This window comes from Aythya ferina (assembly GCF_964211825.1).
Source record: "Aythya ferina genome assembly, chromosome: 6".
In the NCBI taxonomy this organism is placed as follows: Eukaryota; Metazoa; Chordata; class Aves; order Anseriformes; family Anatidae; genus Aythya; species Aythya ferina.
In genome coordinates, this window is record NC_140303.1 from 34,513,964 (window position 1) to 34,541,051 (window position 27,088).

General features: G+C 61.0%; 4 protein-coding genes across 9 annotated transcripts in view; 2 read left to right on the forward strand and 2 right to left on the reverse strand.

Moving 5' to 3' along the window:
- The first annotated feature begins 3 nt into the window (after nt 1–3).
- Nucleotides 4–8,557, forward strand: ZNF142 (zinc finger protein 142). 2 transcript variants are annotated; one of them, XM_084523802.1, is made up of 8 exons: nt 4–116; nt 1,194–1,526; nt 1,707–1,952; nt 2,189–3,001; nt 3,186–3,363; nt 3,835–7,048; nt 7,663–7,768; nt 7,989–8,557. In XM_084523802.1, the coding sequence occupies exons 2-8, from the start codon at nt 1,238–1,240 to the stop codon at nt 8,477–8,479; spliced, it is 5,337 nt and encodes a 1,778-aa protein (XP_084379928.1). In that variant the 5' UTR covers nt 4–116; nt 1,194–1,237; the 3' UTR covers nt 8,480–8,557. The 2 variants fall into 2 exon arrangements, with proteins under 2 accessions (XP_084379928.1, XP_084379929.1); XM_084523803.1 differs by having other exon boundaries at nt 1,710–1,952.
- Nucleotides 8,558–8,826: 269 nt separating this feature from the next.
- PLCD4 (phospholipase C delta 4) lies at nt 8,827–15,783 on the reverse strand. Of its 4 annotated transcripts, none has more exons than XM_084523807.1 (16): nt 15,714–15,783; nt 14,027–14,078; nt 13,593–13,751; nt 13,159–13,387; nt 12,838–12,967; nt 12,463–12,694; nt 11,973–12,174; nt 11,572–11,716; nt 11,284–11,436; nt 11,005–11,145; nt 10,663–10,816; nt 10,261–10,377; nt 10,000–10,178; nt 9,765–9,900; nt 9,534–9,683; nt 8,827–9,429 (listed from the first exon to the last, which is right to left on the reverse strand). In XM_084523807.1, exons 2-16 carry the CDS (start codon nt 14,049–14,051, stop codon nt 9,323–9,325), a joined length of 2,259 nt encoding a protein of 752 aa, XP_084379933.1. In that variant the 5' UTR covers nt 14,052–14,078; nt 15,714–15,783; the 3' UTR covers nt 8,827–9,322. The 4 variants fall into 4 exon arrangements, with proteins under 4 accessions (XP_084379933.1, XP_084379930.1, XP_084379931.1 ...); XM_084523804.1 differs by having other exon boundaries at nt 10,663–10,819; XM_084523805.1 differs by lacking the exon at nt 15,714–15,783 and adding an exon at nt 14,519–14,714 and having other exon boundaries at nt 10,663–10,819; nt 14,027–14,075.
- Nucleotides 15,784–17,486: 1,703 nt separating this feature from the next.
- CNOT9 (CCR4-NOT transcription complex subunit 9) lies at nt 17,487–25,420 on the reverse strand. The gene is made up of 8 exons (XM_084524291.1): nt 25,286–25,420; nt 23,284–23,463; nt 22,388–22,503; nt 21,238–21,347; nt 20,704–20,813; nt 19,907–20,005; nt 18,526–18,617; nt 17,487–17,904 (listed from the first exon to the last, which is right to left on the reverse strand). Exons 1-8 carry the CDS (start codon nt 25,307–25,309, stop codon nt 17,736–17,738), a joined length of 900 nt encoding a protein of 299 aa, XP_084380417.1. The 5' UTR covers nt 25,310–25,420; the 3' UTR covers nt 17,487–17,735.
- A 187-nt stretch (nt 25,421–25,607) lies between these two features.
- USP37 (ubiquitin specific peptidase 37) overlaps nt 25,608–27,088 on the forward strand; it is a 34,796-nt gene continuing 33,315 nt past the window's right edge. Inside the window, exons 1-2 of one of the 2 annotated variants that reach the window (XM_084524392.1) lie at nt 25,608–25,631; nt 26,613–26,785. In XM_084524392.1, coding sequence (XP_084380518.1) covers nt 26,630–26,785 — 156 coding nt within the window. In that variant the 5' untranslated portion in view covers nt 25,608–25,631; nt 26,613–26,629. Of the gene's footprint in view, nt 25,632–26,564; nt 26,786–27,088 lie in introns of those variants that run through there. The other variant, XM_084524393.1, reaches the window with a different exon arrangement.

The window sequence follows — 27,088 nt, forward strand, 5'->3', positions numbered from 1 at the left end:
TAGAGCGGAGCCGGGCGGTGGTGGGGGGGTAGAGCGGCCCCGCCGGCCGCGCAACAAAGGGCGGCGCTCTAGGCCGCGGGGCGAGACCATAGAGATGAGGCCGGCCGGGCCCGCAGGTGGCGCTGGGGGGGGGGGAACTGGGAGCACTGGGAGGGAACTGGGGGGGACTGGGACGTTGGGGGAGAGCTGGAGGGCACTGGGAGGTACTGGGGGAACTGGGAGCACTGGGAGGGAACTGGGGGGAACTGGGGGGAACTGGGGTGTTGGGGGAGAGCTGGAGGGCACTGGGAGGTACTGGGGGAACTGGGGGGCACTGGGAGGTACTGGAGGGCGCTGGGGGACACTGGGAGGGTACTGGGGCGCACTGGGGTGTTGGGGGGATACTGGGGGGCACTGGGATGTACTGGGGAACACTGGGGTATTGGGAGGGCGCTGGGGGGCACTGGGATGTACTGGGGCACACTGGGATACTGGGAGGAACTGGGGGGCACTGGGATGTACTGGGGGATACTGGGATACTGGGAGGGTACTGGGGGGCACTGGGGTGTTGGGGAGGAACAAGGGGTACTGGGGTGTTGAGGGGCACTGGGATATACTGGGTGGAACTGGGGGGCACTGGGAGGTACTGGGGGGCACTGGGATATTGGGAGGGTACTGGGGGACACTGGGATGTACTGGGGGACACTGGGGTGTTGGGGGGAGTACTGGGGGGCACTGGGATGTAATGGGGAATACTGGGGGACACTGAGATATTGGAAGGGTACTGGGGGACACTGGGATGTACTGGGGGACACTGGGATATTGGGAGGGTACTGGGGGAATCCGGGATGTACTGGGGGACACTGGGGTGTTGGTGAGCAACAGGGGGTACTGGTGTGTTGAGGGGCACTGGGATATACTGGGTGGAACTGGGGGGCACTGGGATGTACTGGGGGCACTGGGGCATTGGGGGAGAACTGTGGGACTCTGGGATGTACTGGGAAGCACTGGGATGTACTGGCGGAACTGGTGGATACTGGGACGTACTGGGGGGAACCGAGACGTACTGGGGGCATGGGATTGGGGCACGGGATGGGGCTGGGGCCGAGCCCCCGCTGGGTGCTCCCAGGCTTTTGGGGCCGGGTGCGGGCCCCTCACAGAGCCGCCCCCTCCCTGGGACCCCCCCCCCCTTATTGTCCTGTTCCTTTTTCCAGCTCCGGAGCCCCCCCTGCCCGGTGCCAGCAGCAGCTGAGGGGCCATGAGCACCGAAAAAACGCCCACCCCCGGGGCTGCGGGCGAGGAGCTGGATGCCCCCTGCCCCGAGCTGCTCCTGCCCACCCCGGGACGGGCAGCGGGGGCCACGGGGAGCCCCCCCACAGCCGGCAGCGACCCGGAGGGGGCTCCCCCACCGGCCTCCAGCCGGGAGATGCTGCTGGCCGAGGCGTCGATGCCCGGGGAAGGGGCTCCTGGTGATGGAGGCGAGGTGGAAATCTTCATCCAGGCCGTGGCCGGCAACGTGACGCTGAGCAACGCGCCCAACGCCGCCGGTACCGGGCACGGGGAGGGCGCTGGGGGGTGGAGAAGGGAGGAAAAAAGGTGGGGGGGCTGTGGTGCCCCCCTGCAACACCCCCGCGTGCTGCCCCCAGGTACGGCTCGCTCTGGGGGTGACCCCGGCTGGCGGCTGCCTCCTGCTGCAGCGTGGCCGTCTCGGTTTTTCTCCCCCGAAGCAGGAGGGCAGGAGGTGGCGGAGAGTCGCCAGCCCGGCTGGGGAGACGCAGAGGAAGGAAAACCAGCAAAACCTTCAGGCAGCGGGGAGGAGGATGTGGAGGAGCTGGAGGCTGGAGAAGACTCGGACAGCGGCGGGGATGAGTCCCTGGGGGAGAACGGGGAGAGCCCCGGTGAGGGCGAGGACAAGCAGCATGGGAAGGAGGCTCCTGAGGAAGCCAAGGGGCCCCAGGCGCAGCGTTTCAAAGGTAGGAGCGTGCTGGGAGCTGCCAGGGCCTTTTGGTTATGAAGGAGCGGGGTTTTTGTCTAGGCGGGGGCTGCCTGGCTCTAATTTAGGCTGTGCTGGGCCACCCCAACCCCGATGGTGGCTCAGGGTGGGGACAGCCCCTCCGGGTCCTCGTCTTCTGCACGATTCAGCCCAGCCCGGCGGGGTCAGGAGGGAAATACCCGCCTGTGCTCATCCTCTCCCTGTCCTTGCTCGCAGGGGACGTGGCGGAGGGCTGCGAGCCCCTCTACAAGACCCACATGTGCCCCGAGTGCAAGCGGTGCTTCAAGAAGCGGACTCACCTGGTGGAGCACCTCCACCTGCACTTCCCCGACCCCAGCCTGCAGTGCCCCAACTGCCGCAAGTTCTTCACCAGCAAGAGCAAGCTGAAGATCCACCTGCTGCGCGAGGCGGGCCAGAAGGCTCACCGCTGCCCGCTCTGCCACTACAGCTCGGTGGAGAGGAACGCCCTCAACCGCCACATGGCCAGCATGCACGAGGACAGCTCCAACTTCTACTCCGACGTCTACTCCTGCCCGGTCTGCGAGGAGAAGTTCCGCCTCAGCCAGGCCCTCAAGGAGCACCTGAAGAGCCACAAAGCCGAGCCCAAGAGGCTGAGCTGCTTCCAGGGGGGCTGCGACTACTGCGCCGAGGACCGCAGGGAGTTTGTCCGCCACCTGAAGGAGGCCCACGGCGTCAAGGCGGTGGAGTGCCGGCACCACGCCTGCTCGCTGCTCTTCGGCACGGCCGAGGCCATGGAGGCTCACCGCAAAACCCACTACGCCTTCCACTGCCAGCAGTGCGACTTCATCTGCTCCAACAAGCACCTCTTCCGCAAGCACAAGAAGCAGGGGCACCCGGGCAGCGAGCAGCTGCGCTGCGCCTTCTGTCCCTACGCCACCTTCAACCCCGTGGAGTTCCACGACCACGTGGGCAAGATGCACGCCAACGAGAAGGTCCACAAGTGCGCCCAGTGCGCCTTCGCCACCGCACACAAGCGCGTGCTCATCCGCCACATGCTGCTGCACACGGGTGGGTGTCTGCCGCGCCCCAAGCCGAGCCGGCAGGTCGGGGTGGAGGTCGGGGAGGGCTTGGTGAGGGTTTCTGGGCTTCCATCCCCATCCCTGTCGTTACCCCAACCTCCTGAGCTGATTTTCCCCGCTCTGCTGCCTCATCCTGCCGCAGCACCCAGTCTGCTCGTGTCCCCCCCCCGCAGGAGAGAAGCCCCACAAGTGCGAGCTGTGCGACTTCACCTGCCGCGACGTCAGCTACCTGTCCAAGCACATGCTGACCCACTCCGACGACAAGAACTTCATGTGCACCGAGTGCGGCTACGTCACCAAGTGGAAGCACTACCTCAACGTCCACATGCGCAAGCACACCGGAGATCTCCGGTACTGCCCCCGGGCCGCCCGGCCTGGCAGCAGCGTGAGGGCTCCCCAAATCCTGCTCCGGGAGCTGCGTCGGGTGCCAGCCTCCCCCTTCCTGGCAGTGGCTGCTGCCTGCTCTGTGTGGCCCGTGGTAAATGCGGTCTGAGCTCGTGGGTGCTGTGCAGGCGAAGCTCTGGTGTCTCGGCACCCCCACCACGTTGCTGCAGTTCTGAGCTCGGCCTCACGCACTCTGCTGGTGTTTGTGGGCCAAGGGCAGCTTGGGTTCATGCAGGGCTCCGCCAAAAATGTGATTTTACTCCTGTGTTGCCACCTCGCTGTGCTTTGACCCAGCTGCTTGCTGGGGTGCCCAGGGACTCCTGTCCAAGGGCTGGGGATGTGGAGCACCAGCAGTGCAGCGGGGAGGAACTGCTTGTGGTTAGAGCTGCCCAGATCACAGTTCCCCGCTCCTCCTGACCGATTCTGCTCTCCCCACAGGTACCAGTGCAACCAGTGCTCGTACCGCTGCCACCGTGCCGACCAGCTGAGCAGCCACAAGCTGCGGCACCAGGGCAAGAGCCTGGTCTGCGAGGCGTGCGGCTTCGCCTGCAAGCGCAAGTACGAGCTGCAGAAGCACGTGCAGGCCAAGCACTCGCAGAACTACCAGGTGCCCAGCTTCCAGTGCCGCTACTGCGCCTACCAGACCAAGTACAAGCAGGCGCTGCTCAACCACGAGAACTGCAAGCACACCAAGCAGAAGGAGTTCCGCTGCGCCCTCTGCTCTTACTGCACCTTCAGCAACACCAGCCTCTTCTTCCACAAGCGCAAGGTGCACGGCTACGTGCCCGGTGACAAGGACTGGCTGGAAAACTACGCCAGCAAGGAGCTGGAGATCTCCTCCTCCTCCGAGGCGCTGCTCGGCTCTGAGCTCGGTGCTGCCCTGCGTGTGGACACCAGCTCCCCTCTCTCTGGCAAGGAGCAGTGGGCGAAGGCAAAGCCAGCCCAGCTGGAGCCCCAGGGGGATGAGGGTTACCAGCAAGTGTTCGTGGTGCCCCTCCTCGGGCAGGACACGGCACTGCCAGGGGACAGCAGCAAGGTGCAGAGAGCTACGGGCCAGGGGGAGCGGAGCTGCCCAGTCACCGGTGACGCCCTGGGAGATGCCTGCATGCAGAGTGGTGCTGCCACGGGCTCAGCTGAGCTTGCTGCTGCGGGGGAAGAGGCAGAGAGCTGCACGTTGCACCTAGAGACGCTGAACGTCTCGTCTGACCCCATCCTGGAGCACCTGGCTGGAGGAGCCTGCACGGCGCAGCCCCAGAGTGTGGAAATGCTGAGCTGCAGGGAGCCTCCTGCAGCCTACCAGGTGCTGGGTTCCCGGGATCACCTCGGCTTGGAGGACAGCGACGGTGCACTTGGAGACATCCCGGGCTACAAGGAAGAGGAGTCAAATGTCCACGAGGACGAGGAGGTGAGGCAGGAGGACAGCGTAGCACCGGGTGCCCGCCAGGACAAAAACCCCATCAGGGAGGCCGTGGGCCACCTCCAGGGCGCTCCTTCAGCCCCCTGCAAGCTGGTCCCAGATGCGGAGCTGAGAGAGACCGGCCCAGCTGAGTTGCCAGAGGCCTGGCTCAGCGTGCTGAAGACCCCTGAGCAGAGCCCCCCACTCGTCCCGGGCGCTGTGGCCGCTTCCAGCGACGACGCCAGGAGCGGCTCGGAGTCGGTGCTGAAGGCGCTGCGGAAGCAGGACAAGGAGCAGGCGGAGACGCTGGTGCTGGAGGGCAGGGTGCAGATGCTGGTGGTGCAGTCGGAGAGCAGCCAGATCTTTCGGTGTGAGAAATGCTCCTACGTAACCCGGAGGGAGAAGTCCCTGTCCCTGCACTCCAAAGCCAGCTGCCAGAGCCGCCGCGCCCCGCTCGTCTGCTGCGAGTGCGGCGCCACCTTTAAGCAGCAAAGGGGGCTCAACACCCACCTCCTCAAAAAGTGCCCCGTCCTCCTGAAGAAGAAGAACAAGATCCCCAAGCCTCAAGTTCAGGAGCCACCTGGCTCGCACCAGCTGGGTGACAACAGCACAGGAACAGCAGAGAGCGACAGGGGGGGCACGGAGGAGTCAGGACGTCCTGACCCCCCCTGGGCAGCAGGAGTGCTGGCTGATGAAATGCAGGCACCGGACGGTCCCTCGGCTGGGGAGCAGGCTCCGGGCTGTCCTTCCCCGGAGCAGTCCCTCCCGGGTGACAGCAGGGAGGTGCCAGAAGAGCTTTGGCAGCGAGGGGATGGGGCTGAGCCCAGCGGAGCCGCTTGTCCCTCCCAGCCCGGGAAGCCCTCTGAGAAATACCGGCTGGAGGGGGGCAAGCTGCGCTGCAACGCCTGCTCCTTCGTCTGCTCCCGCGTCTCCACCATCACCTCCCACGTGGAGGACGGCTGCCGGCGCCTGGAGCAGTTCTGGTGCTCGCAGTGCCCCGAGGCCTTTCGCTCCCAGCGGGCCCTGAAGAGCCACCGCGCCGAGAAGCACCTCGCGCCTCCCGAGCGGGATGGACCCCAAAACACCCCGATCCCGGGGGGAGACTCGCTCAACGGCGAGCCCCCAGCGGGCGCAGCCGCCCCAAAAACCCCGCTGCCCAAGCGGAGGCGCCTGTCCTGCCCCAGCTGCCCCTTCACCTGCCAGCAGGAGCGGGCCATGAGGACGCACAAGCAGCGGGGCTGCGTGGCGCTGGGCGAGTTCCGCTGCGCCTCCTGCCCCTTCACCTCCCAGGCGGCCAAAGCCTTGAGGCTGCACCGCCGGCTGCACCGCCAGCACTATGGCAAGCGGCCGCAGCTGCAGTGCCGGCAGTGCGAGTTCACCTGCAAGCAGGCCCGCTGCCTGCGGCAGCACGTGCGCATCAAGCACGAGGGGGTGAAGCCCCACCAGTGCCGCTTCTGCGAGTTCAGCACCACGCGGCGCTACCGCCTGGAGGCCCACCAGTCCCTGCACACCGGCGTGGGGCGCATCGCCTGCGGCAGCTGCAGCCAGACCTTCGGCACCAACTCCAAGCTGCGCATCCACCGCCTGCGGGTGCACGAGAAGACGCCCACCCACTTCTGCCCGCTCTGCGACTACGGCAGCTACCTGCAGAACGACATCACCCGCCACGTCAACAGCTGCCACCGCGGCGAGCTCAACTTCGGCTGCGCCCGCTGCGAGGCCCGCTTCAGCTCCGAGACGGCCCTCAAGCAGCACGTCCTGCGGCGGCACGAGGAGAAGGTGGCCTACGGCTGCCCGCGGTGCAGCTTCGTGTGCCACAGCGAGGCCACCCTCAAGTGCCACCTGCAGAAGCAGCACCCACACCTGGAGTGCGGCACCTGCAAGGAGAGCTTCCCCAGCCGGGAGGCGCTGGAGGAGCACAAGCGGCAGCACTTCGGGCACCGCTGCGAGCTCTGCAGCTTCGCCGCCAAGGAGCGGCAGCAGCTGGTGCGGCACTACGTGGAGAGCCACGAGCCCGCCGCCCCCCAGGACAAGCCCCTGCGCTGCCCCTTCTGCGACTTCGCCTGCCGTCACCAGCTCGTCTTCGACCAGCACGTCAAGGGCCACGGCGGCACCCGTGTCTACAAGTGCTCGGACTGCGCCTACAGCACCAAGAACCGGCAGAAGATCACCTGGCACATCCGCATCCACACCGGGGAGAAGCCCTACAAGTGCCACCTCTGCAAGTACGCCTGCGCCGACCCCTCGCGCCTCAAGGTGAGCGCCCTGCTCGGGCTGGGGGGCGCAGACCCGGAGGTTCGGGGAAGGATGGGTGGGGTTCTGAGCTACACCCTGCTTCCCGCTGCTGGAAACGAAGGGGGTGGCAAAGCGAGACTTGAGCAGCTGGCTGAGTTCGTTTCTCTCCCTGCTGGCAGCTCTGAGTGCTCGTGGCCGTGCCCCGGTCGCGGGGCAGCCTTTGTTTCTGGAGGAGGTGCCCGTTCAGGGTAGCGTGGCGCTAGGGGACGGTTTCTGCATGCTCTTTCTGCTCAGCTTTGTAGGGGATGATCACCCTCCCACGCAGTAAAGGGCCTTTCCTAGAACAAGGGAGCCGGGCGTGGGGTAATGGAAGGAAAATGGGCTGTCTTTGCTAAAAGAAGTATCGACTTTTTTAATGGCCAGGCTGTGCTGGAGCCCTCGAGGGCCTCCTGGGCAAGGCTGCCGTGATGCACTCTGCTCTGCCGGGCTCTTTCTAAACCTGCACTTAGTCCTAAATGCCAAACGTAGGAAGAAAAGCCCGTGGAGGCCACGGGCTGGGACAGAACAAGCCCTGCATGGCCCCGGGGCAGGCGGCATGGCCTCCCCCTGACCGTGCCCTGTGTCCCTCTGCTCAGTACCACATGCGGATCCACAAGGAGGAGCGCAAATACCTCTGCCCGGACTGCGGCTACAAGTGCAAGTGGGTGAATCAGCTCAAGTACCACATGACGAAGCACACGGGTGAGTGTGGCCACGGGGCACCGCCAGCACTCCTGGCAAGGAGGGGGGGGCGTGGGGACACCCCGCAGAGCACGTCCCTGGGTGCTGGAGGGTTGGGGACAACGCGCTGTGGAGGCTGTGCCTCCCCAGAGCCAAGGAGGGGGTGTGGGGAGGGACAGAGAGCCCCGCAGAGGTGCTGGGCTGGAGGCGTTGTCCCCACCTGTGCCCGCTGTCACCGCAGGGCTGAAGCCGTACCGCTGCGACGAGTGCGAGTACCGCACCAACCGGGCGGACGCGCTGCGGGTGCACCAGGAGACGCGGCACCGCGAGGCGCGCTCCTTCATCTGCGAGCAGTGCGGCAAGGCCTTCAAGACCCGCTTCCTCCTCAAGACCCACCTGAAGAAGCACAGCGAGGAGAAGCCCTACGTCTGCAACGCCTGCGGGCGAGCCTTCCGCTGGGCGGCCGGGCTGCGCCACCACTACCTCACCCACACCGACCAGCACCCCTTCTTCTGCCGCTACTGCCCCTACAAGGCCAAGCAGAAGTTCCAGGTCATCAAACACATCCAGCGGCACCACCCCGAGCGCGGGGCCGCCGAGGGGGTGGGCAAGGACCCCAGCACCCCCACCGTCCACCTCCACGCCGTGCAGAGGGACGGCCCGGCCGCGGGGCGCCCCGAGACGGAGCGGGAAGGGGGGTGCCCCCCCGGGAAGGAGGGCGCCTTGGCGTGAGGGGGAGGTGGAGGTGTGTGTATAGGCATCTGTGTATATGGGGTGTAGGATACGGCTGTATAAAAGGGATCTCTCGGCTCCTTGTAGTGCTGTTGCTCGGGGCTGGTTGGGGTCCTGCTGGCTGCGCTGGGGTGGGGGGGGTGTGAGCTATGGGACAGCTCCAGCTGGAAACCCCTCCTTGTGTCCAGGACGCCAGAATCAGGCTAGGAGCAGCCCCTGGGGTTTGTGCTGAACCTGAAATCCTCTCCTCGGGATGCTGGCAGGGGCAGAGCAGCCCTGGCGCTTGCACAGCGGGAACAGGGTGTCCCCGAAACCCTGAGCAACACCACGGCACCCAGACCCGTGCCTGCCTGCCACTGAACAATTTATTAGGGTGCTTACATCGAGAGGACACGGCCAGGGTTAATAACGTGGTGCTGGCCAGGAGCATCCCTGGGGCTGTGGGGGCCGGGGGCTCTGAGGGCGCTGCAGGATGGGGGCAGTGAGCAGCGACTCCTCTCCCAGCTCTGCCCAGCCCCGGGGTTTGCTTGGCTCCAGCCTCGCTTCCCCTGGGTGGGGGGGGGACCAGCCCCCGGCAGAGCCTGGGCGCCCTGCTCCAGCTCTCCTCCTCCCCCACCCTCTCCCAGAGGGTGGGAGAGATCCCAAAGCACCGCTGGAGACACCAGTGCCTGTCCCCAGCCCCCAGAGGCCACTGCAAACACGGGCACAGCAGCGACGACGACACAGGGACGACACAAACGGAGCAACGAGGGGGTGGCGTGCTCAGCCCCGGGGCCCCAGCTCTATGGGGCCAGAAGCGGGCCGGCCCTATGGCTTCCATCCCGATCCCACGGGCCCCGTGGGTCAGTCCTGCTCGGGGCCGGGCGGCTCGGTGATGCGGATGTGGACGAAGAGCGAGGAGGGCGGGATGCTGGTGCCGTCCTTGGAGAGGAGGTGGATGTGGCGGTAGCCTGCAGGGGGGGGGACAGCGAGGCCGTGGCTGAGCACCCCGCGCCCTAGCACCCAGCCAAACCCCTTCCCCAGCACCCTACACCACCGGGCAGCGACCTCTCACCGGGTTTGATGTTGGCGAAGGCCAGGGTGAACTGCCCCACGAAGTCGTTCCTGGACGTCTTGTCGTAATCCTCCACCACGAAGCGGACGAGGGCGAGCTCGGGCACGTGGAGCTGGAACTGGAGGGTCTCGTCCCAGCGGGGATTAAACCCTGGGGAAGGGAGAGGGAGTGCTGGGGGGTGGCGGGGGGCAGGGACGGGGCATGGATGGGTCCCCGGGACCCCCTGCTCACCGTTGTTCTCGATGTACTTGGTCTCCTGGTGCGCCTGGTCCGCGGGCACCCCGTGGATCTCCACGCGCACCAGCGGGTCGATGATGGCCCCGTCCTTGCTGTTGGCCACTTTGGGCAGCTGCTGCCCGCTGATCACCTGCGGGGAAGGGCAGGGCCCCCCAGGGTGGAGTTGGCACCCAGCTGGGAGCAACGGGGCCCCCCGCAGGGCTCCCCGGGGTCCCTCCTCTGCCCCTACCTGGATGGTCAGCGTGACGGGGCTGGGGCCCTCCCGGGTGCTGGGCTCGGCGGGGTTGAAGAGGGTCCCCTCGTCCCTCATGAAGGGCGGTTTGAGCACGTAGCCACAGCGGCCGTTCTGGCTGAAGAGCCCGTCGCACAGGTCCATCTCCGTGCCGGCCGTCTGGAAATTTAGGGCCACTGGGGGGAAGGCAGGCGGCAGGGAGATGGGTCGGGGTGGCAGGGGGCAGCCCCACGGCCCCCCCACGGCCCCGGGCCGTACCGATCTGGCAGCCCACGTTCCACATCTCCTGCGGGCTGTAGTTGGAGGAGTCGGTGCGCATCCCGCTGGGGTAGATGCGGGTCAGCTGCCAGGCGTTGTGCCGGACAAAGTCGTTCCCTGGGGATGGAGGAGGGAGGGCTGCTCGTGAGGACATCGCTTGGCCTGCACCGCCACCCTGACCGTGTGCTGAGCCACCCATCCATCCACCCACCCACCCACCCACCCATTCTCCTTTTCCCCAAGGCACCCAACCAACCCCGCTCACCCCCCAGAGCCGAGCACCCCAGTTCCAGCCCTGCCAGGACATCTTTCTCCCAGACAGGGAGGATGCCCGGTGCCTGGAGGCCCTCCCCCTACACCCAGCAGCCACCCCCCACCTCCACCCCGGACCCCAAACCTCACCTGCATCCCGGATGAGCTTCCTGGCCTTGGCCTCGGCGAGGGAGGAGATCTCGGAGGGCCGGGAATGGCTGCGTGCCTCCTGGAAGCCCCTGAAGGACACGCTCTTGCAGTAGACGACGCAGTCGGACAACGCCTGGGCCAGGCTCTCCTTGTCCTTCTGCCAGGCAGAGCCCCGTCAGGACCCCCAGCCCCGCGGGAACGGAGCAGGCAGGGGGTCCCCATCACAGTGGTGCCAAAAGGGGGCTGGCATGGCCCATAAATGTCCCCCCCCCCTTCCTGGTGGTGTCCCACAGCCGTGTCCGGGGGCTCAGTGCCGTCAGGTCCCCAGCCCAGGCCACCCACCTTCATCCTCCTCCTCTCCTCCTCTGCCTCCGCCCCGTTGTCATCATCGGACACGTCGGGTGCCTCGTCCCCCGGCCCGTCCAGCACGTCCTCCAGCCGCCCGATCTTCTTCCCCTTCAGCAGGATCTTGTGCTTCAGCTCCTGCAGGGGTGGAAGGGGGGGTACCCTGAGGTGCTGGGCTCCGCGGGGCTCAGCACCATCCCCCGGGACCCCGCGGTGTCAGGGAGCGGTGCCAGCAGCATCCAGGAGGGGCTGGGGCAGGTTTCCTTTGCCCCTAACCTCCGGGGAAGGGAGCTGGGTGGGGACGCGCCCGTCGATGGTGGCGGTGAGGAGCTGCTCCCCCAGGATGTCCCTGAGCTGCTGGGCCAGCACCTCCTGCTGCTCCATGCTGCAGTGGTTCTCCAGGGACAGGATCACCGGGTAGGGGGACGCCTGGGGAGCAAGGTGCCAACAACGCTCCTGCCCCGAGCAGCAGCAGCGTGGGGGGGGACAGGGGGAAAGCAGCCACCCCCCCCCGAGCCCCCTTGCCGCCCCTCAGCACGCCCCCCCAGCCTCGCGGCGCCCTACCTGGAAGGCGTACTTGCCCAGGGTGCTCACCACCTCCCTGAAGGGGATCTTGGAGGTGAAGGTGTGGCCGTGGTACACCATGGGCTCCCCGTTCGGCCCGTCCCAGCAGTCCACCTCCAGGCAGCGGCAGCCCCGTTTCAGAGCCCTGCGGGTGGGCGATCAGCCCGGCACCAAGCAAACCCCCCCCCCGCCCTCCCTCCGCTGGGGGTGTCCCCCCTGCAGGGCCAGGGGAAGAGGGAGGCTGGCAAGCAGCCCTCGGGGCAATATCCCTGCTGCCCCACGCCCAGGGGCAGCTCTCAGCCAAAGGGGCTTCTCCTCCTGCTGCGTTTTCCCCCCCGTGGAGCTGCCCGGGGCGCGGTGCCGGGGGTCCCGGGGACGGGTGTGAGGGAGCAGCCCGTTACCTGATGTAGCCCTCGATGCTGCTCTGGCCCCGGATCTGGTCCTCGATCAGGTAGGTGTTGTGAGAGGAGGAGATGAAGTAGTGGCAGAGCGGCTGGGTCATGTCCTGCCACAGCCCCTGGTGCCGGGGGTTGAAGATGGAGCCCTCCGGGGAGCAGAGGTACATGAGGAACCCGTCGGCGCTCAGCGCGTGGCGAGCCCTGGCTGCGGGCGGACGGGAGAAGAGGAGATGGGAGACCCAGGGCAACGGGGCTGGGGCAAACGGGGCTGCTGGTGGCATCCTGCAGCAGGCTGGGGCACCAGGAGCCATGGGGGTGCCCGAGGCAGCAGCCTTGGGGAGGCAGGCAGCGGGTCCCAAAGCCGGAGCAGGCACCCCACAGCTGCCCAACCTCCCCCGGGAGGTAAAACAGACCCAAAAAAGAGGGGCAGGAGGGGCAGGGGGTGTCTCAGCGCTCCCCTTCCCCAGCGCAGGGCGCAGCTCCGGGCTCTCACCCGTCTCCGACGGCTCGTACTTGTCGATGAGCTCCATGGCGAGCTCCTCCGTGCCCTCGTCCTCCAGCTGCTCCTGCCGCAGGAAATCCACCAGCTCCAGCAGCGTCAGCTTCTTCCCGTCCTCAGAGAAGGCCTGGAAGAGGCTCAGCACCTCCTCGCGCTCCGTGAGGGCTTTGTAGAAGAGCACGAACTCTTCCCCTTCCAGCGTCCCCGACTCCGACTTGTCGGCAGCCTGCGGGGGGGCTCGCTCAGCACCGGGGTCACCCGGTGCCAGCAGAGGGATTTGGGGTGGATTTAGGAGGGAAGGGAGGGAGGAAGCCCTGCTGCAGGGAGGTTGTGCAGCCTGCCCCGGCCCCGCAGGCGGGCTGCGCGTACCTGGAAGAGCCACAGGGCATGGTCCTCGTTCATGTCCACGTTCATCATCTTGAGCAGGCGCTGCACCTCCTTGAAGTTCATGCGCCCGTCCTTGTTCTTGTCGGCCTTCTGGAACCAGTCCCGGATCCACGTGCGAGAGAGAAGCCGGGGCGGGCGTTAAGGGAAAGGACCACGGCTAAAGGGAGACGGCGCCGGGGAGCACCAAACCTCTCCCTTTTGCTGGGGGCTCTCCCCGGCCTGACGCTGACGGGTGAGACCCCGAAAGACCGAGCACGTGCTGGGGACGCAGGGAGCGCGGTGCGGTGCCCGCGGGAAGGATATTGGTCTATCCTCTCCCTCTGGTCCATGCTGGTGGCCACCTCGATCAGCTGGCGCAGGCCCCACACCCAGCACTGCGCCTCCTCCGCCGAGCCGGCGATGAGGTCCAGGTTGCCCCGGCGGCCGTAGAAGACGATGGTGAAGCAGCGCTCGGCGGGGAACTCCTCGGCCAGGCTCTGCAGCACCTCCGACTGGTGCCCTTCCCGCACCGTCTCCACGTCGCTGATGGAGACTGGGGCAGAGGGAGGGGAGCTCTGTCCGCAGGGCAGGGGGCACCCCCACAGACGTCTGCCCTTCCAAGCACCCCTCCTCCTGCTGCTCCACGTTCCCATCCGGAGCAAACCCAGCCTCAGGACTTGGCGCGTTCACAGCCACGTTCACTCTGAACCCTACTGATGTCCCCCCCCCGCCCCGGCCACACCCCAGCAGGGACTCACAGGCGGACTCGGTTTTGCCCGTCCTCTTGGACTGGTACCAGATGGTCATGCAGTCGTCCTGCAGCTTGAAGTAGCGCTGCTTCTTCCAGCCCTTGGACTTCACCTTGCGCATCAACGCCCCTTGCTGCATCTGCTCCAGCGTGTCCGTCAGCTGGATGCCTGGGGGGGCAGCGGGGGCTGCGTCACGGGGGCAGCGCTCCCTGCACCCCTGGCACCCCGCACAAGCCCTCGGTTTGGGATGGAGGAGGCAGGACTCCAAACAAACTCCCTTTGCCACAAGAAGGGCACGCAGGGATTCCCCACGGACCCTCGGAAGCCTTCACCCCATGTTTCGGAGCTGCCGGCCCCCGCCCTGATGCCCACGGTGCCCCGGCGTAAATCAGGATCACCCAGCACCCTGCCCCACGCGTCCCCCCCTGATGGAGAGCACTCACGGGCGTTGCACGGCAGCGATGCCATGGCTCGGCCTCCTCCTCGCCGGCACTGCTGGGGAGGGAAGAAAAGGGGCGGCTGGGGAGCGGTGCAGGCGAGAGCACCTGCGCCTGCCTCCTCCCAGGTCACCGCTTTCGTGAAGTGTCAAGTTCGTCTCGGCGTGCCCATGAAATATTGATCGCATTACCGGGAAGCCAGCGCTCGCAAGGTGTTGGGGGGAAAATGGAAAAACTTGCCAGAGCGGCCCCCGGAGCCAGGAGGGGAGCAGAGCCCCGCTGCTAGGAAGGAACTAACCCTGGGAGCTGGCAAAACTGCCGGGGAGAGCCCCCCACCGCCTGGCAGCCCCCCACGCCAGCAAATTTGGAGGTGACGGTGACAAAGCCGAGTGCCAGCACCACGCAGCTGCAGGCAGGGGCTCCCGGACCCTTCTCCCTGCACCCCGGGGACGGCAGCGCGCGGGGCCGAGCGGGACTAAAAATGCAACGGGGACTTACAATGGGTCCTTGATTAGGCTGTCAAGACTTTAATTAGGCTGATGAGAAATCGCTGGGATGTGCCAGTCGCCCGGATGCTGGAGCAGCCCTCGAGGGGCTGCAGAGCGCAGCTGGCAGGCCGTGCTTTGGGGGCGGGGAGGGGCACATCGCTGCCTGGGGTCCCCCTCGGGGTGAGGGGCTCGGTGCAGGGGTGCCGGCCGTGCCCCAGGCCCCTGACTCAGCACGGCACCGGCGCAGCGGGGCTGGGAATAGCCGGTGCCGTCAGCGTGCAGGCAGCTGCCAAGCCTGGCTGCCAGACCCTTGCAGGCACCCAGGCTGCCCCGTGCCCCCTCCCTCGATCAGCAGCAGCTCCCGGAGGGCTGGGAGGGTTTGGGGAAAGCCGGGCTGGAAGGAGAGGTGTCAAGGAGACAGGGACCGGCCAGTCCCTGCTGGCCTGCTGCCACCGGCAGGGCTGTGCTCTGCGCCCTGCCACGCGTGTGTGCCAAGAGGCGGCGTGCGAGGGGGGCTGCTCGGGGAACAGAGCGGAGATTTTGGAGACCAACTAACTGATATCCCGCAGTGCACGGCCCGAAGGCAGCCAGCCCTGCCCCAAGCAGCAGAGAGGACCCCTTCCACCGCGGGGCAGCCCCCCCAGGCACAGGGGCAGTGCCCCCAGCACCCCAGCCCCGAGCCCCTGCAGCCCCCCTGGCCCTGGAGAGCTCTGCCCCTCGCTCCTCTCTCGAGGAGAGTGGGCCGGGAGCCAGGGGCTGCAGCCGGAGCCCTCCTGCTGGAAACCCAACCCGAGGGCTTCCCGAAAGGCTGCTGCCCCCTGCCAGAGGGGGGGGGCTGCGTCCCCTTCTCCCCTTTCCACCCTGAACTGTGGGGCCGCAGGCGGCCGTGCCCACCCTCAGCTCCTCACCCGGAGGTGACAGCCCCCAGGCTGGGCTGGGGTTGGGGTGGGGGGGCACACCAGGCGATTTTCAATCTCCCCCCGGGAGATTTCAAAGCCTCCGTGGCCACGCAGGGAGGGCTGAGCCCCCCCGGGCACCCCCACCCCGCTGCTGCCCCGCTTTGCACGCACACCCTGCCGGGGTCGGGGGGGGCGCCCCTTAAACCAAAGCAGGGGGGCAAGCCGGCACTTCCCCCCCCCACCCTGCAGCCCCCGCTGGGGAGGCTCAGCCCCCTCCGGACCCCCCCAAATCCCCCGGTCCCGTACCAGCTCTCCGGTACCGCTCCGCGCCTCCGGTGCTCCGCCGACTGCGGCCGCACGGGGCCGGGGCAGCCCGGGCTGCCCGCCCCTTGGCAGCGGCGGGGCGGCGAGCCCGGCCCCCTGGTCCCCCCCCACAACCCCCCCAAAACCTTCCCCGGTTCTCCCCTCCCGGTCCCGCACGTCCCCGAGCCCCGCAAGGTCGGAGCGGATTAAGGTCACCGGTGCCGCCGCTGCCGGGGGGGGGGGGTGCCGGAGCCCTGGGAGGATTTAAGGGGGGGAGAGGATAAAGAGCGGGACCCCCCCGGAGCGGCCCCAACCGCAGCGCTGGTTTTGGGGCCGGGGTTTGGCAGCAGGGGAGCGGGGATCCCGGTAATTCCCCGGGAATTGCCACTTGGCCGTGCGGCAGGGCCGGGGCTGCCCAAAACCGCAGCGCTGACCTGTGCCCCCCCCGGGGCTCCCCAGGTCCTGAGCCAGCCCCGCGCATCCCTCCCCTGCCAGCCAAAAAGGGCAGCACGGCCCCTGGCAGGCTCCTGCTGCGGGGCTGGGGTGGCAGCGGGTGCCAGAGCGGCTGCAAACACCCTGCAAAGAGGGAGCGCTGCCCCACGGCCCAATTTCGGCACCCTCGGGGAGAGCCCTCAACCCCTGCGGGTGGCACCCTGAGCCAGGCAGCACCCACAGCTCGCCTTCCCCGAGACATTCCCGAGAGAGCAGGCCGGGAGCAAGCTGTGCTGCCTGGGGTTTTATTATTTATTCATCCGAACTTACAAAAAAAAAAGAAAAAAAAACAAAAACCAGAAGCATTTTCACACCCTGTCAAGGTCAGGGGCCGGGGAGAGGAAAGAAGGAGGCAAGGGTTATAAAACGGGACCCCGGGGCAGGGAGGAGGCTGCGCTCTGCCCTCCTTACGCAAGGCTGCGCTGGGAGGAGGGAGGGGAAAGCAGATGGGATTTGAGACACCGTTGGCACAAAGCTGCGGATGATCAGCAAAATGGGCTGCTGGAAGAGGGGACGAGAAGCTGCCCAGGCCTGCGTGCAGCTGGGTGCCAGCGGAGCTGCCTGCTGCATGCAGCACAGCCCAGGAGCCCGCCCCGCCGCAGCCACAGCAAGCCCTGTGTGCGGGGAAGGGGCTGCCAGCAGTTTAATCGTGCTGGGGCCGAAGCAGAAACACACCGAGGAAGGTTTGAGAACTGAAACGGCTGCACCGGGCTGGCAGAGAGGAGCTGGGAGGCACGGGGAAGGTCAGGACAGAGCTGCCTGCAGGGAGCTGGTGTACCTGGGGCTGCAGGACGTAGCTCAGAGCTGTCCCACTGGCCGTGGCGAGGCAGGTTCCTTGATCTGAGCTCTGAGGAGACAGCAGCCCCGCTGGGCAGGAGCTCTGCTGGAGCCACAGCCGGCACACATCAGTCCCCCGGCCGCCGGGAGCTGCACTATTTACAGCACACGAGCCACAGCCCCGCTGCCTTCTCCTCCCCCAGAGCCCCGGGAAGCAGGCTGATGAGGCACGGGGGCACAGCGAGCCATCCCCTCTCCTCTCGGGGCGAGCACCGGGGTGGCCCAGCTCCAGCCACGGCCTCTGTGCCAAAAAGAAAGGAAGAGCAGCTCGCCGTGCCAGCCAGAGGTGTAAACAAGGAGTGACAAGGAAGTGGAGGGATGTGGCACAGCGCACCGTGCCACACAGCGCCTGCATGGAGACCGAGCTAGCTGCAGGAGCAGCCACCCGCACCACCCCGCCTGTGGGTGCAGGGACAGCTGCCAGCCAGGCCTCCTGGAGAGATGGGATCTTTACAGATAGGTTTTTTATTGATTTTTTTTTTTTTTAAGCTGTAGTATCAGCATCTGCTGGTGTTACGATCTCCAGAGGCATGCTGCATTGCTACAGAGCAGCCCTTTGGCCCGATGGAAGGCTCCGACGAGCTGGCGGACCGAAAGGCGGCCGGCACGCCCGGTTTGTTGCAGAAGAGGTCAGCGGTTCCTGGGTCTTTGTAAACCTGAGCTGTTTCTTCCCCAGCCCCCCGCCCCCCCCAGCAGTCACTGCGGAGGAAGGGGGATGCCCCGCGGGTCGGTGACTTGACCCTCCTGCAGGTTCTTGACGAGCTGAGCCAGCCAGCGCTTGGTGGTGGTGTCGTCCTTCAGGACCTGGGCGAAGGTGGTGTCCTTCAGTTGGTCAGGAAGGCACTGCCTGAGAGCTTCACGTGCCCTACATCAAGAGACAAGAAACGGGGCCCAACAAATAAACTCACAGGGGCAAGAGGGGAGCAAACCCCACTGGGGACGTCAACGCTCGTTTGCCTGGGGGGACCAGCCAAGGAAAGCACGGAGCAGCAGCACGGCTCCCATCCCTCACGGGAGATCCCACCGAGCAAAGCCCCGTGTCCTGATAGCCTTTGCTCAAGAGCAGCGCCGTGCCAGAAGAGGCAGACACAACAAACACAAACACGGCAGCTTTGGGAAGTACAAGCTGATTTCACGCCGAATTTCATCGATTGATTTTTACTGCTCACGGCCCGCACGATGCAGAAGAGCGAGAGCACAGCACAGCTTCCGACTCAGGCCTTCCCTCACACCCAGCCCAAGCACCATTCGAGCTCAGGCAGCTGTAACCCGCACGGCTTGAACCCGACCAAACTCCAAAGAGCCAGTTTCTACCCTCTATCATAAAAGCTTCTGGGGCCAGCAATAAAAACAAGCGTTTTTCACACTGAGCTAAGGCTGATGTAAAGGCAGATGAATAACCCTGGCTCCAAGCAGGCACTGGCAAGGGGAGCTGCATTTCCAAGCGGGTGGGAGAAGCCCCTGCCCACACTCCTTAAATGTTTACCTGGGGTTATCGGAAAGGCGAAGGTAACAGCGGACGACGTGCTTCAGCAGCCGTGCTGAGGGCTCCTTGGAAAGCTGCAGGACCATTTTACCCTGTTTGACAGAGGTCAGTGTCACCAGTTAAAGCGTCTGTGGGGGCAGCTTCACAGCCAGCAGAGCCTGGCACAGACCATTAAATCACAACACGTTGTGTTTCTCACAACATGTAGGACCTTGCACGTGGCTGCAGCCTGAAAGCACCCAGCTTAGGAAACTGCATGGATGCCTTCATGCACCTGCCCCGAGGCATGTTTGGGCATCGAATCAGATCTGCTCAGCAAGATTTCCCTCCCCCAACACCAGTGAAACTATATTGGCTAGCACTGACCATTTTCCCCATTAGCTAAATTCACCTGTATTTGGATATTTAGTCAGCCAGCAATTAGTGGGGCCACCTCACCTGCCCTTTTGCAAGCTTCCTGTTCTCAGCTATCCCCTGGACACCAAGATTTCTTCAAAATAAGGAACAACAGGTCAGAGAGCTTCTCAGACAGCTCCTAGACAGAAATTGCTAACTTGCTCTTTTAAAAGCCTCTAATTCTTGCAGAACATCTCACTCACTCATCAGCGGACTAGGAAGCAAACCATCACTCTCATGAGACAGGAGTGCATTATCCGAATTTTTGAAATACAGAAACGTCTACGAACATTTTCATCTTAGTGCTGTGGAATATTCATCGTGTCAGTGCTTCACCCAGCGGTGAACAACCAGGATTTCTTCCGCACTGTCACAGCTTAACCCACCCGCGTTCTTCCATGTCCATACCCTTCCCCACTGCATTCTTCCTTGGTCTCCTTCCCTCCCCTGCCCCAGGGTTTCTGTTTCTAACTGCTTGCTTGACTTTGCCTGAGCCAGATGTACTTCATCCAAAGCTGATCCCTTTCTCGACCAGGAAAATCCTACCACATTGGTTATTTTGGACATCAGCTCACAAGCATTCGTATTTTGCTGTTCACGTGAGAGTTAGGAAAACGTTTTCTTTACATCTGGGAAAACAGACCCACAAATATTCCCAGTGAAAGCATCAACATTTAGGCACAGAACCAGGGCTGCAAAATGCTTAACTTAATGCTGCATTTTCTTCTCCTGAAACTGGCTCTTTAAAAAGCAAACACAAATACATAAAAGCAGGGTAATGGCTATTCCAGGGCAGATGTATTCCCCTTGGCAAGCTAAAAGAAGCATCCGAGCTGGGCTATTACTCCTGGGATGAACAAAATACAGGTACCCAAACCTCTCCGACACAGGGGACAGCCAGAGAGCAGTAAAATAGCTGCTGAAGGCGCTGACTGCTAGAGAAAGCATTTAACTTTTTATAGGCAGAAGAAACAAATAATCTTACCAGTATCATGGCAACATGGGAGAACCGCTCGTAAGTCTGACAGATGTATGCCAGTCCCGTGTCGTCCAGGAGGATTTTCTGAAGGATAAACGTAGCAACCTGGAACAGGGAGAAATCAGAAAAGAGAATATAAACATCTACCCCGAAAAAAAGAAGAGTCTTTGTGCTGTACTCTTTTCATGGCAGCTCTTTTTCTTTCAGCAGTGCTGAAAGGCCTTTCAGCAAATGTTGTACTTGATTTAAAGTTTAAAGCCAAAAAGAAAACGCAGGACAAAACCCAATGGTTGGCATCTTTGGCTAAAGAAAAGAAGTGGAGACGAAGCAGTGCACACAAGATGACTGGATGCAGGCTGAAGGAGGCAGCAATTACTGCCAGGCTGCACGGGACAGCCTCAAGATTATGGCTACACAGTAGGCCTGATGAAGTGAACATCCCCATAACCACCATCACCACCAACTGCACAACCTCTGTGCTGTGTAATTACAGCATCTCTTCTTTCAGGCCAAAGATTAATCCAGCTGAGCCCTGGGAGTTTCTCTGCTGGGCTACAAAGGAGTATGATGTCTGCTGAAAACAGCAAGACATTTCCCAGCAAAACTACCAGACTCAGAATCTCTCAGCTCAGTTTGATGGTGGTTTTGTTTGTTTCTGAGGATGGGTGGAGGCAAAACTCCACCCTGAGCTGCCCCAGCATTTACAACAGGAAACAAACCAACTCTGCAGGTTACTGACTGCCTGGTCATTTGGATATAGCCAACAAAAAAAAAGTCTTAATTAAGAAAAAAAATGTAGATACCGTCTTAGAGAGTTCACTGCCAGACTCCATAATGCGTAAGCACAGGGGGATAATTTCTGTTGTCAGTAAGAAATTTATCACTTCTTGCTCATCGGTTTTCACCAAGGCCCCTTGAAGGAAAAACAGAAACCCAAATCAGTAAGTGATACATTAAAAACAAAACTTGCCTTTCAAAGATGGCCTGTATTGTGTCCTGCCCAGGAATCACTGGGTCTGAGTGGCTGACAGAGCAGCTGCCATCCCAAACATGTTGCATCACGTGGCTGGAGAAGAGCTCGTTTGGGTAACAAATGTAATTAAGCTGGGTTTGGGGGCCGTTTGTTTTTCAGCAAGGGATTCATTCTTGGCTCTCCCCCCCGTGGTAATACAAACCCAAGAGGCTGACAGCCTCTTGACATCGACCTCTGGGAAGAAGACGTGCACTTCTAGACCCTCTTACTTTATACACTGAGAAGTGTTTGGGGCAGAAAAGAAGGAAAACAGCATGTGGGGATGACAGGGCGAATAAACTCAAGCATCAATCTCGCTGCTTACCAATCACTCCGAGGCTCGTGAGCCGCAGGTACTCAAATGGACGCGTCTTGCTAACTGTGTGCAAGAAGGGGTACAGGAAGAGAGGGATGTGAGCTGCCAAAAAAGCTGACCTGTAGGAAAGGGAGAACACCTGTGAGAGACAAGGAAAACAAAGCGAGCACAAACCCAGTATTATCATGCACAGCCTCTGATTATTCCTGAGGGACAACATTGCTGCTGCTCCTCAAAAGTGGGAACAGTTTGTTCCCTGATGGGAAGGTGCTGAGGTAAATCCTGCGCTGGGCCACTTTTCCCCAGGAGCCCACAAACTGCCTTCTGACAACGTCGAAGAACACAGCCTGCAGGGAGAAACCTGGAGATCGCTCTGCTAGCCAGGAGGGGAGCTCTCTTGCACAATCACCCGACATTCTTCATCTGTTTTCAGTTTTCAAGCTTTAATTGTAAAAGCACGTGGTGTAAAACTACCCTATTTCTTCGGATATTATCTTAGGAAGGGCTGTTGTTTAACTCTACTTTGCGGCAGCTGGAAAACAAATTCAGCTACCTACTGCTTCCCTCAGCAGGAACAGAAGCATGAGATCATGGCTCTCAGGATAGTTTTCTTCTGAGTATTAGCTACTGGTTTTGGCTGAACCAACATCGGCTTTTCCCTTGCTGACATGTGCTGGACAGAGACTGAGAAATGCTGAATTCAGGCGCTGGCTGGGGACCGCAGGCGTGGCTCTGATACTGCTCCCTTGCCACACACGGTCTCAGGGAAAGGCAGCCCTGCTCATTCCACTCTCTGCACAGCTGGTCCAAACAACCATACGCTCATGAAAACAGGGATCCCACGTACAACGCTCAGCACAAAGGCACCCTTGTCTCTGGCTGAGCTCCCAGGGGCTGCCACAAGCCAGCAGTTTGGGAATTTGCAGGATCTCAGGACGATTCAAGGAATGCCATGCATTCAGGACCACCATAAAGCTGTCATCCTGGTAATCCGTGCAAACAAGTGAAAGCAGCCAACAGCTGCTTGTCTCCCAGCTCTCTCCACTGCTCCACTTCTCTTGGTAAAAGAGCAGAAAGGAGCTCACGTGCTTCCAGAGTAAAACTGGCCGAGCTGTCAGCATCAACATCCCAGCAAACTCATGTACTCGGAGACACTCACCTGGTTTCAGGGTGAGATGCGACACACTGCAGCAGAGCTAAAGCATTGCAGACTCTGTTGGACTGATGGGCCGTCAAAGTCGGAGGGTTGATGGATGGATAGATATTTACAATTTCCTAAGAATTAAACAGGTGAAGAAAAGTTAAGGGAGAAAACCATCCAGATGCACAAGAGCATTTGCCCAGCAAGGAGTGATGCTGTCAAGAGAGGTCAGCCTGAAGTTCCGTGGCAGCCCCCGTGCTACGAAGAGAAGGGCAGAGCTACGTCAGAGTCAGTTTGACAAGGAGCCACAGGGACGTAGTCAAAGTTTAATTTCAGTTAAAAACAAACAAAAAAAAGGGTTCATTCGATTTCCTGGCTCTTTGCGGATGTAGGGACTGCTTTGTTTTGAAGTCCCAGAGCAAACAGGAATGTTGTTCCTGTGCCTAGAGGCAGAGCACACCTACCCCACTCATACCATAGCTGCTGGTGCTCTTCTAACCGAATACAAGGGAAGCAGCGAACGGGAGGAAATCCAGCTTGGAAGTCTGCCTGCTTCCAACTACAGCTCCCTTATAATCTTCAGTTGTTTCAGAGCCACTCTGGAACAGTTTGGCACTGCCTGTCCTGCATGACTTTCCTTCCTTCTTTGAAGGAGATGACTAGATCCACCACAGAGATGCGCAGTCATCAGCTGAGCCACTCAGTTTGTCAAGCAACGCGGGTACTTTCCTTCCCAAGGCTCCCTAGAGGAGGGAGCAGCACTCCCACACTGCCCTTCCTGCAGGCTCTCTTTAGGGGCAACTTTTTGACCAGGCAACGCTCAAGCTCATGCAAAGAAAAACCCCAAACCAACCAAACAACCAAAAAAATCACTACCAGAGATCTTTAGGAGTAAAAACGTTGGCCCTACCCACCTGAAGGAGCGCTGCAATCGTGCCAAACGAGTGCCACAGCATGGGGGCCAGGTCGGGCACGGACTCGCGCTTCTTGCTGAGCTCCAGCAGCGCATTCTCCCTCGTCTCGGGGCTGGACAGCTCATTGATCCACTGGTAGATCTTCTCGCGGTCTACCTGAGCCAGCGCTGTTGGCACGGGCTGGCAAGGAGACAAGAACACTCCCGTCATGGCTATTCCATCCAGGTCTCACCCAAAACCATCCCACAATGTACATTTGAGAAACATTCACGCAAACACGAGGAAAAGAAGGGCAAGGAGCGAGCCTCTCAGCGAGTCCGCCTCGTGCCTCTGCTGGCCCAACAAGCACTCAAGGGGCAAATGCTCACCGAATGCTTGCTGGGCTTCCTAGAGATAACCCGGTGATTCAGACCAAAACTCTGAGGCAAACCTAAGCTTTAAAATGCTTTCAAATAGTAGCTGAGAAGCCGCTCAAGCCTTCTGCAGCAGTGCTCCCTGCCACCCCGCACACAATCCGGCTGGCCACAGAGGCAGCCCATGTTCCTTTACTGCTTTAAACCCAGACAAAAACTCTCCATGTGCTTACGGCACCAGGCGCAAGCACTGCTTGCACCATGCCGACAGCAACGCTGCTACAAGAAAACCAGAGAATTTGGGAAACGAAAGCAACCGGAACCAAAACTGAAAGCGTCTGTCAGAGCCAGGCTCCCAGGGCTGCTGGAGGGAGACGCCTCCAGAGCTTGCTGTTTCTGTAAAGGTTTCCCTCCTCAGCACAGCCACGGCCCTGTCCTACAGATTCCTCCTCAGCCGTGGGATTTATGTTGGGCTGAAGCTCGAATTTCTCTCCCTGTAACTTAGCCCATACACAAGGTTATGCACTGTTATCAGTCCATATATTTCAGGGCTCAAAAACCTCATAGCTGCAGAGCTTTCATCCTACCCCCTTTTTCTCATCTACTCCATTTTATTTACAAATAAAATAAATTTGTTCTGGCCTGGAACAGACACGATGGACAAGCAGAGCCCGGTCATTTCTATTTGGGATGGCGGAGGGACAAGCAGTGATGTTGTTATAATCACATTATCTAAAGATCCCATCTATTTTTTTAGGCTCGCTGTGAAGTTTCAGTTCCTGCAAGCTTAAACACAGCAGCCCTTTAAAAGCACAATCACGTGGCCGTGATCCCCAGAGAACTCTAAGCAGATTTTCCACACGATTAAGTTTTTTTTATGCCCCGTATTTGTCTTAGCAAGAACCAGCTGCTGTCCACAGGCCCTGCAGTTGCTCTCTCATTCCAGTTTAAATCGGGAATCGCATTTTTCCTTGTTTTGTCGGCGTTTCCCACCTCCCAGCCTAAAATTCTGGGGGACCCCGAGGCTGGTGCTGGAAGCGCTGACCAAGGGGAGCAGCACACCCACCGCCCGGCTCCTTTTTAAGTCCTTTTTTAAAAATTTTAAAAAAATTTAAAAATTTAAGTCCTTAATTTCCTATTACCTTTTATTTCCTATTACCTTTTTAAGTAATTTTGGAGGATTCAGCCCCTCCAAACCCAACGGGAGCCCTGAACTTCAGCAGCAACAGATTAACCGCTTGGGGCTCTCAACAGCACGCTGATGGCTGCTTTAAAGATGCGTTTATATTTAGTTTAGGACGCATTTATACTTACGCACAGAGTTTAAATATGCAGATATACTCACATAGAGAGATTTTTACATATTTTAAGGCCATTTTATAAAATTTCGTAAATTTTTTTTTAAACATTTTATAAACGTTGGCCTCTCCTTCAGCCTGCACCACGCTTTGCAGCCTGCAGGCGCGGAGCCTCCCACCAGCTCCACCCCGGGATGCCACGACACGCCGCGCGACGCCCTTATCGCGACAACCTCCCCGCGACAGGCCCCCTTTATCGCGACAGGCCCGGATCCGAGCCGTGCCGCAGAGACACCCAACCCCTTCCCCAAGCCCCGGGAGCCCCCTCCCACGCCTCCCGGAGGCTCTCACCGCGGCCGTGGCCAGGCTGTGCATGGCGGAGCGGGGCCGCCCGGGGCCGGGCCGTGCCGTGCCTCAGGCGCAGGCCGCCGCCATCCCCCCCCTGAGGCAGGGCCGCGCCCTCCCCCCTCTCTCTCTCCGCCCTCGACCGCGAAGGCTGCTGGGAAAAAAAAAAAAGTGGGCGTGGCCCCGCGGCGCGCAGGCGCGCTCCGCGCAGGGGCGCCGCCGCCCTATCCCCCGCTGCTGACGTCAGCGGGGCGCGCGCGCGCGCCTGCGTGCCCAGCGTCGCGCGCCGTCTCGCGCCGCCAGCCGGTTCCCGCCATCCGCCGCCCCCCCCCCCCCCCCCGCGGACCCGCAGGTACCGGGGCTCGGCCCCGCCCCCTCTCCCCCCCCCCACCCCTCGCGGTCCCCCCCCCCCCCGCGCCCCGCTGCCCCGCGGGGTCCCTGTGCCCCCCCCCCGCCGCCGGCTGCCCCCTCCCGGGACCGCCGCCGCTCGGGCTCCTTTCTTTGCCGGGGCTTTTTGACCGCTTTCCGGTGCTTTCGCAGTAATTCCTGATCGGTTTTTAATCATTTGTGTTGTTTTCGGGTGTTTCCTATTGGCTTTTAGTTCGATTTTCTATTAGTGTTTATCATTTTCCATTATTGTTTATTATTTCCTATTATTTCCCAATATTTTCTATTATTTTCCATTATTTTCTATTATTTTCCATTATTTTCTATTATTGTTTATTATTTTCTATTATTTTATATTATTTTTCATTATTTCCTATTATTTCCCGTAATTTCCTATTACCTTTTATTTCCTATTACCTTTTATTTCCTATTACCTTTTATTTCCTTTTACCTTTTATTTCCTTTTACCTTTTATTTCCTATTACCTTTGATTTCCTATTACCTTTTATTTCCTATTATCTTTCCATATTTCCTATTATTTTCCCTTATTACTTTCCATTATTTTCCATTACTTCCCATTTCTCCCCATTCCTCCCCATTCCTTCCTCATTGCTTCCAATTCTTTTTAATTTAAACTTTTAATTATTTTTATTATTCTTTATTATTTTATTATCTTTATTATTATTATTATTATTATTATTATTATTATTATCATTATTATTATTATTATTGTTGTTGTTTATTACTGTTATTGTTTATTATTTTTATTATTATTTATTATTATTTTTATAATTTTTTATCATTTTAATCCCTTTTAATTATTTTTTATCACTTTCTACCACTTATTCTTGACATTATTCCCCCCCCAGCCTTGCAGCCCGGCCCGGGGACCCCCCCCTTTTCCCCTCCATCCCCACCCCCGGTACGAGCCCCCCTCTCCCCGCAGGCGGCGGGGCCGCGGGCATGGCCCCGCTGAAGGTGCACGGGCCGGTGCGGATGCGCAGCATGCAGACGGGCATCACCAAGTGGAAGGAGGGCAGCTTCGAGATCGTGGAGAAGGACAACAAAGTCAGCCTGGTGGTGCACTACAACGTCGGGGGCATCCCGAAGACGTTTCAGGTAGCCCGGCCGCTCGGCATCGCGGTAAATTACCCCCCACCCAGCCCTGTAAATCACTCAGGTTTGTTGCTAGAGGGTCTCCTGGGCTCGGCGGTGGGGATGGTGGTGGATGGGGAGAGCCAAAAAGCAGAGGAAAAATTACCGAAGCCGTGCCCTGCGTGCAAAATTCTGGCGTTTTTGGAATAAGCCCTCTGTTATCGGGATGTCTCCGATAGGGCTGCAGAGCCTGGAGCTGAAGCCCCATCAGACCCCCAGCATCCACCTCAAATTGCTTTTTTTTCCATTCTACGCTAACTTTCAGGT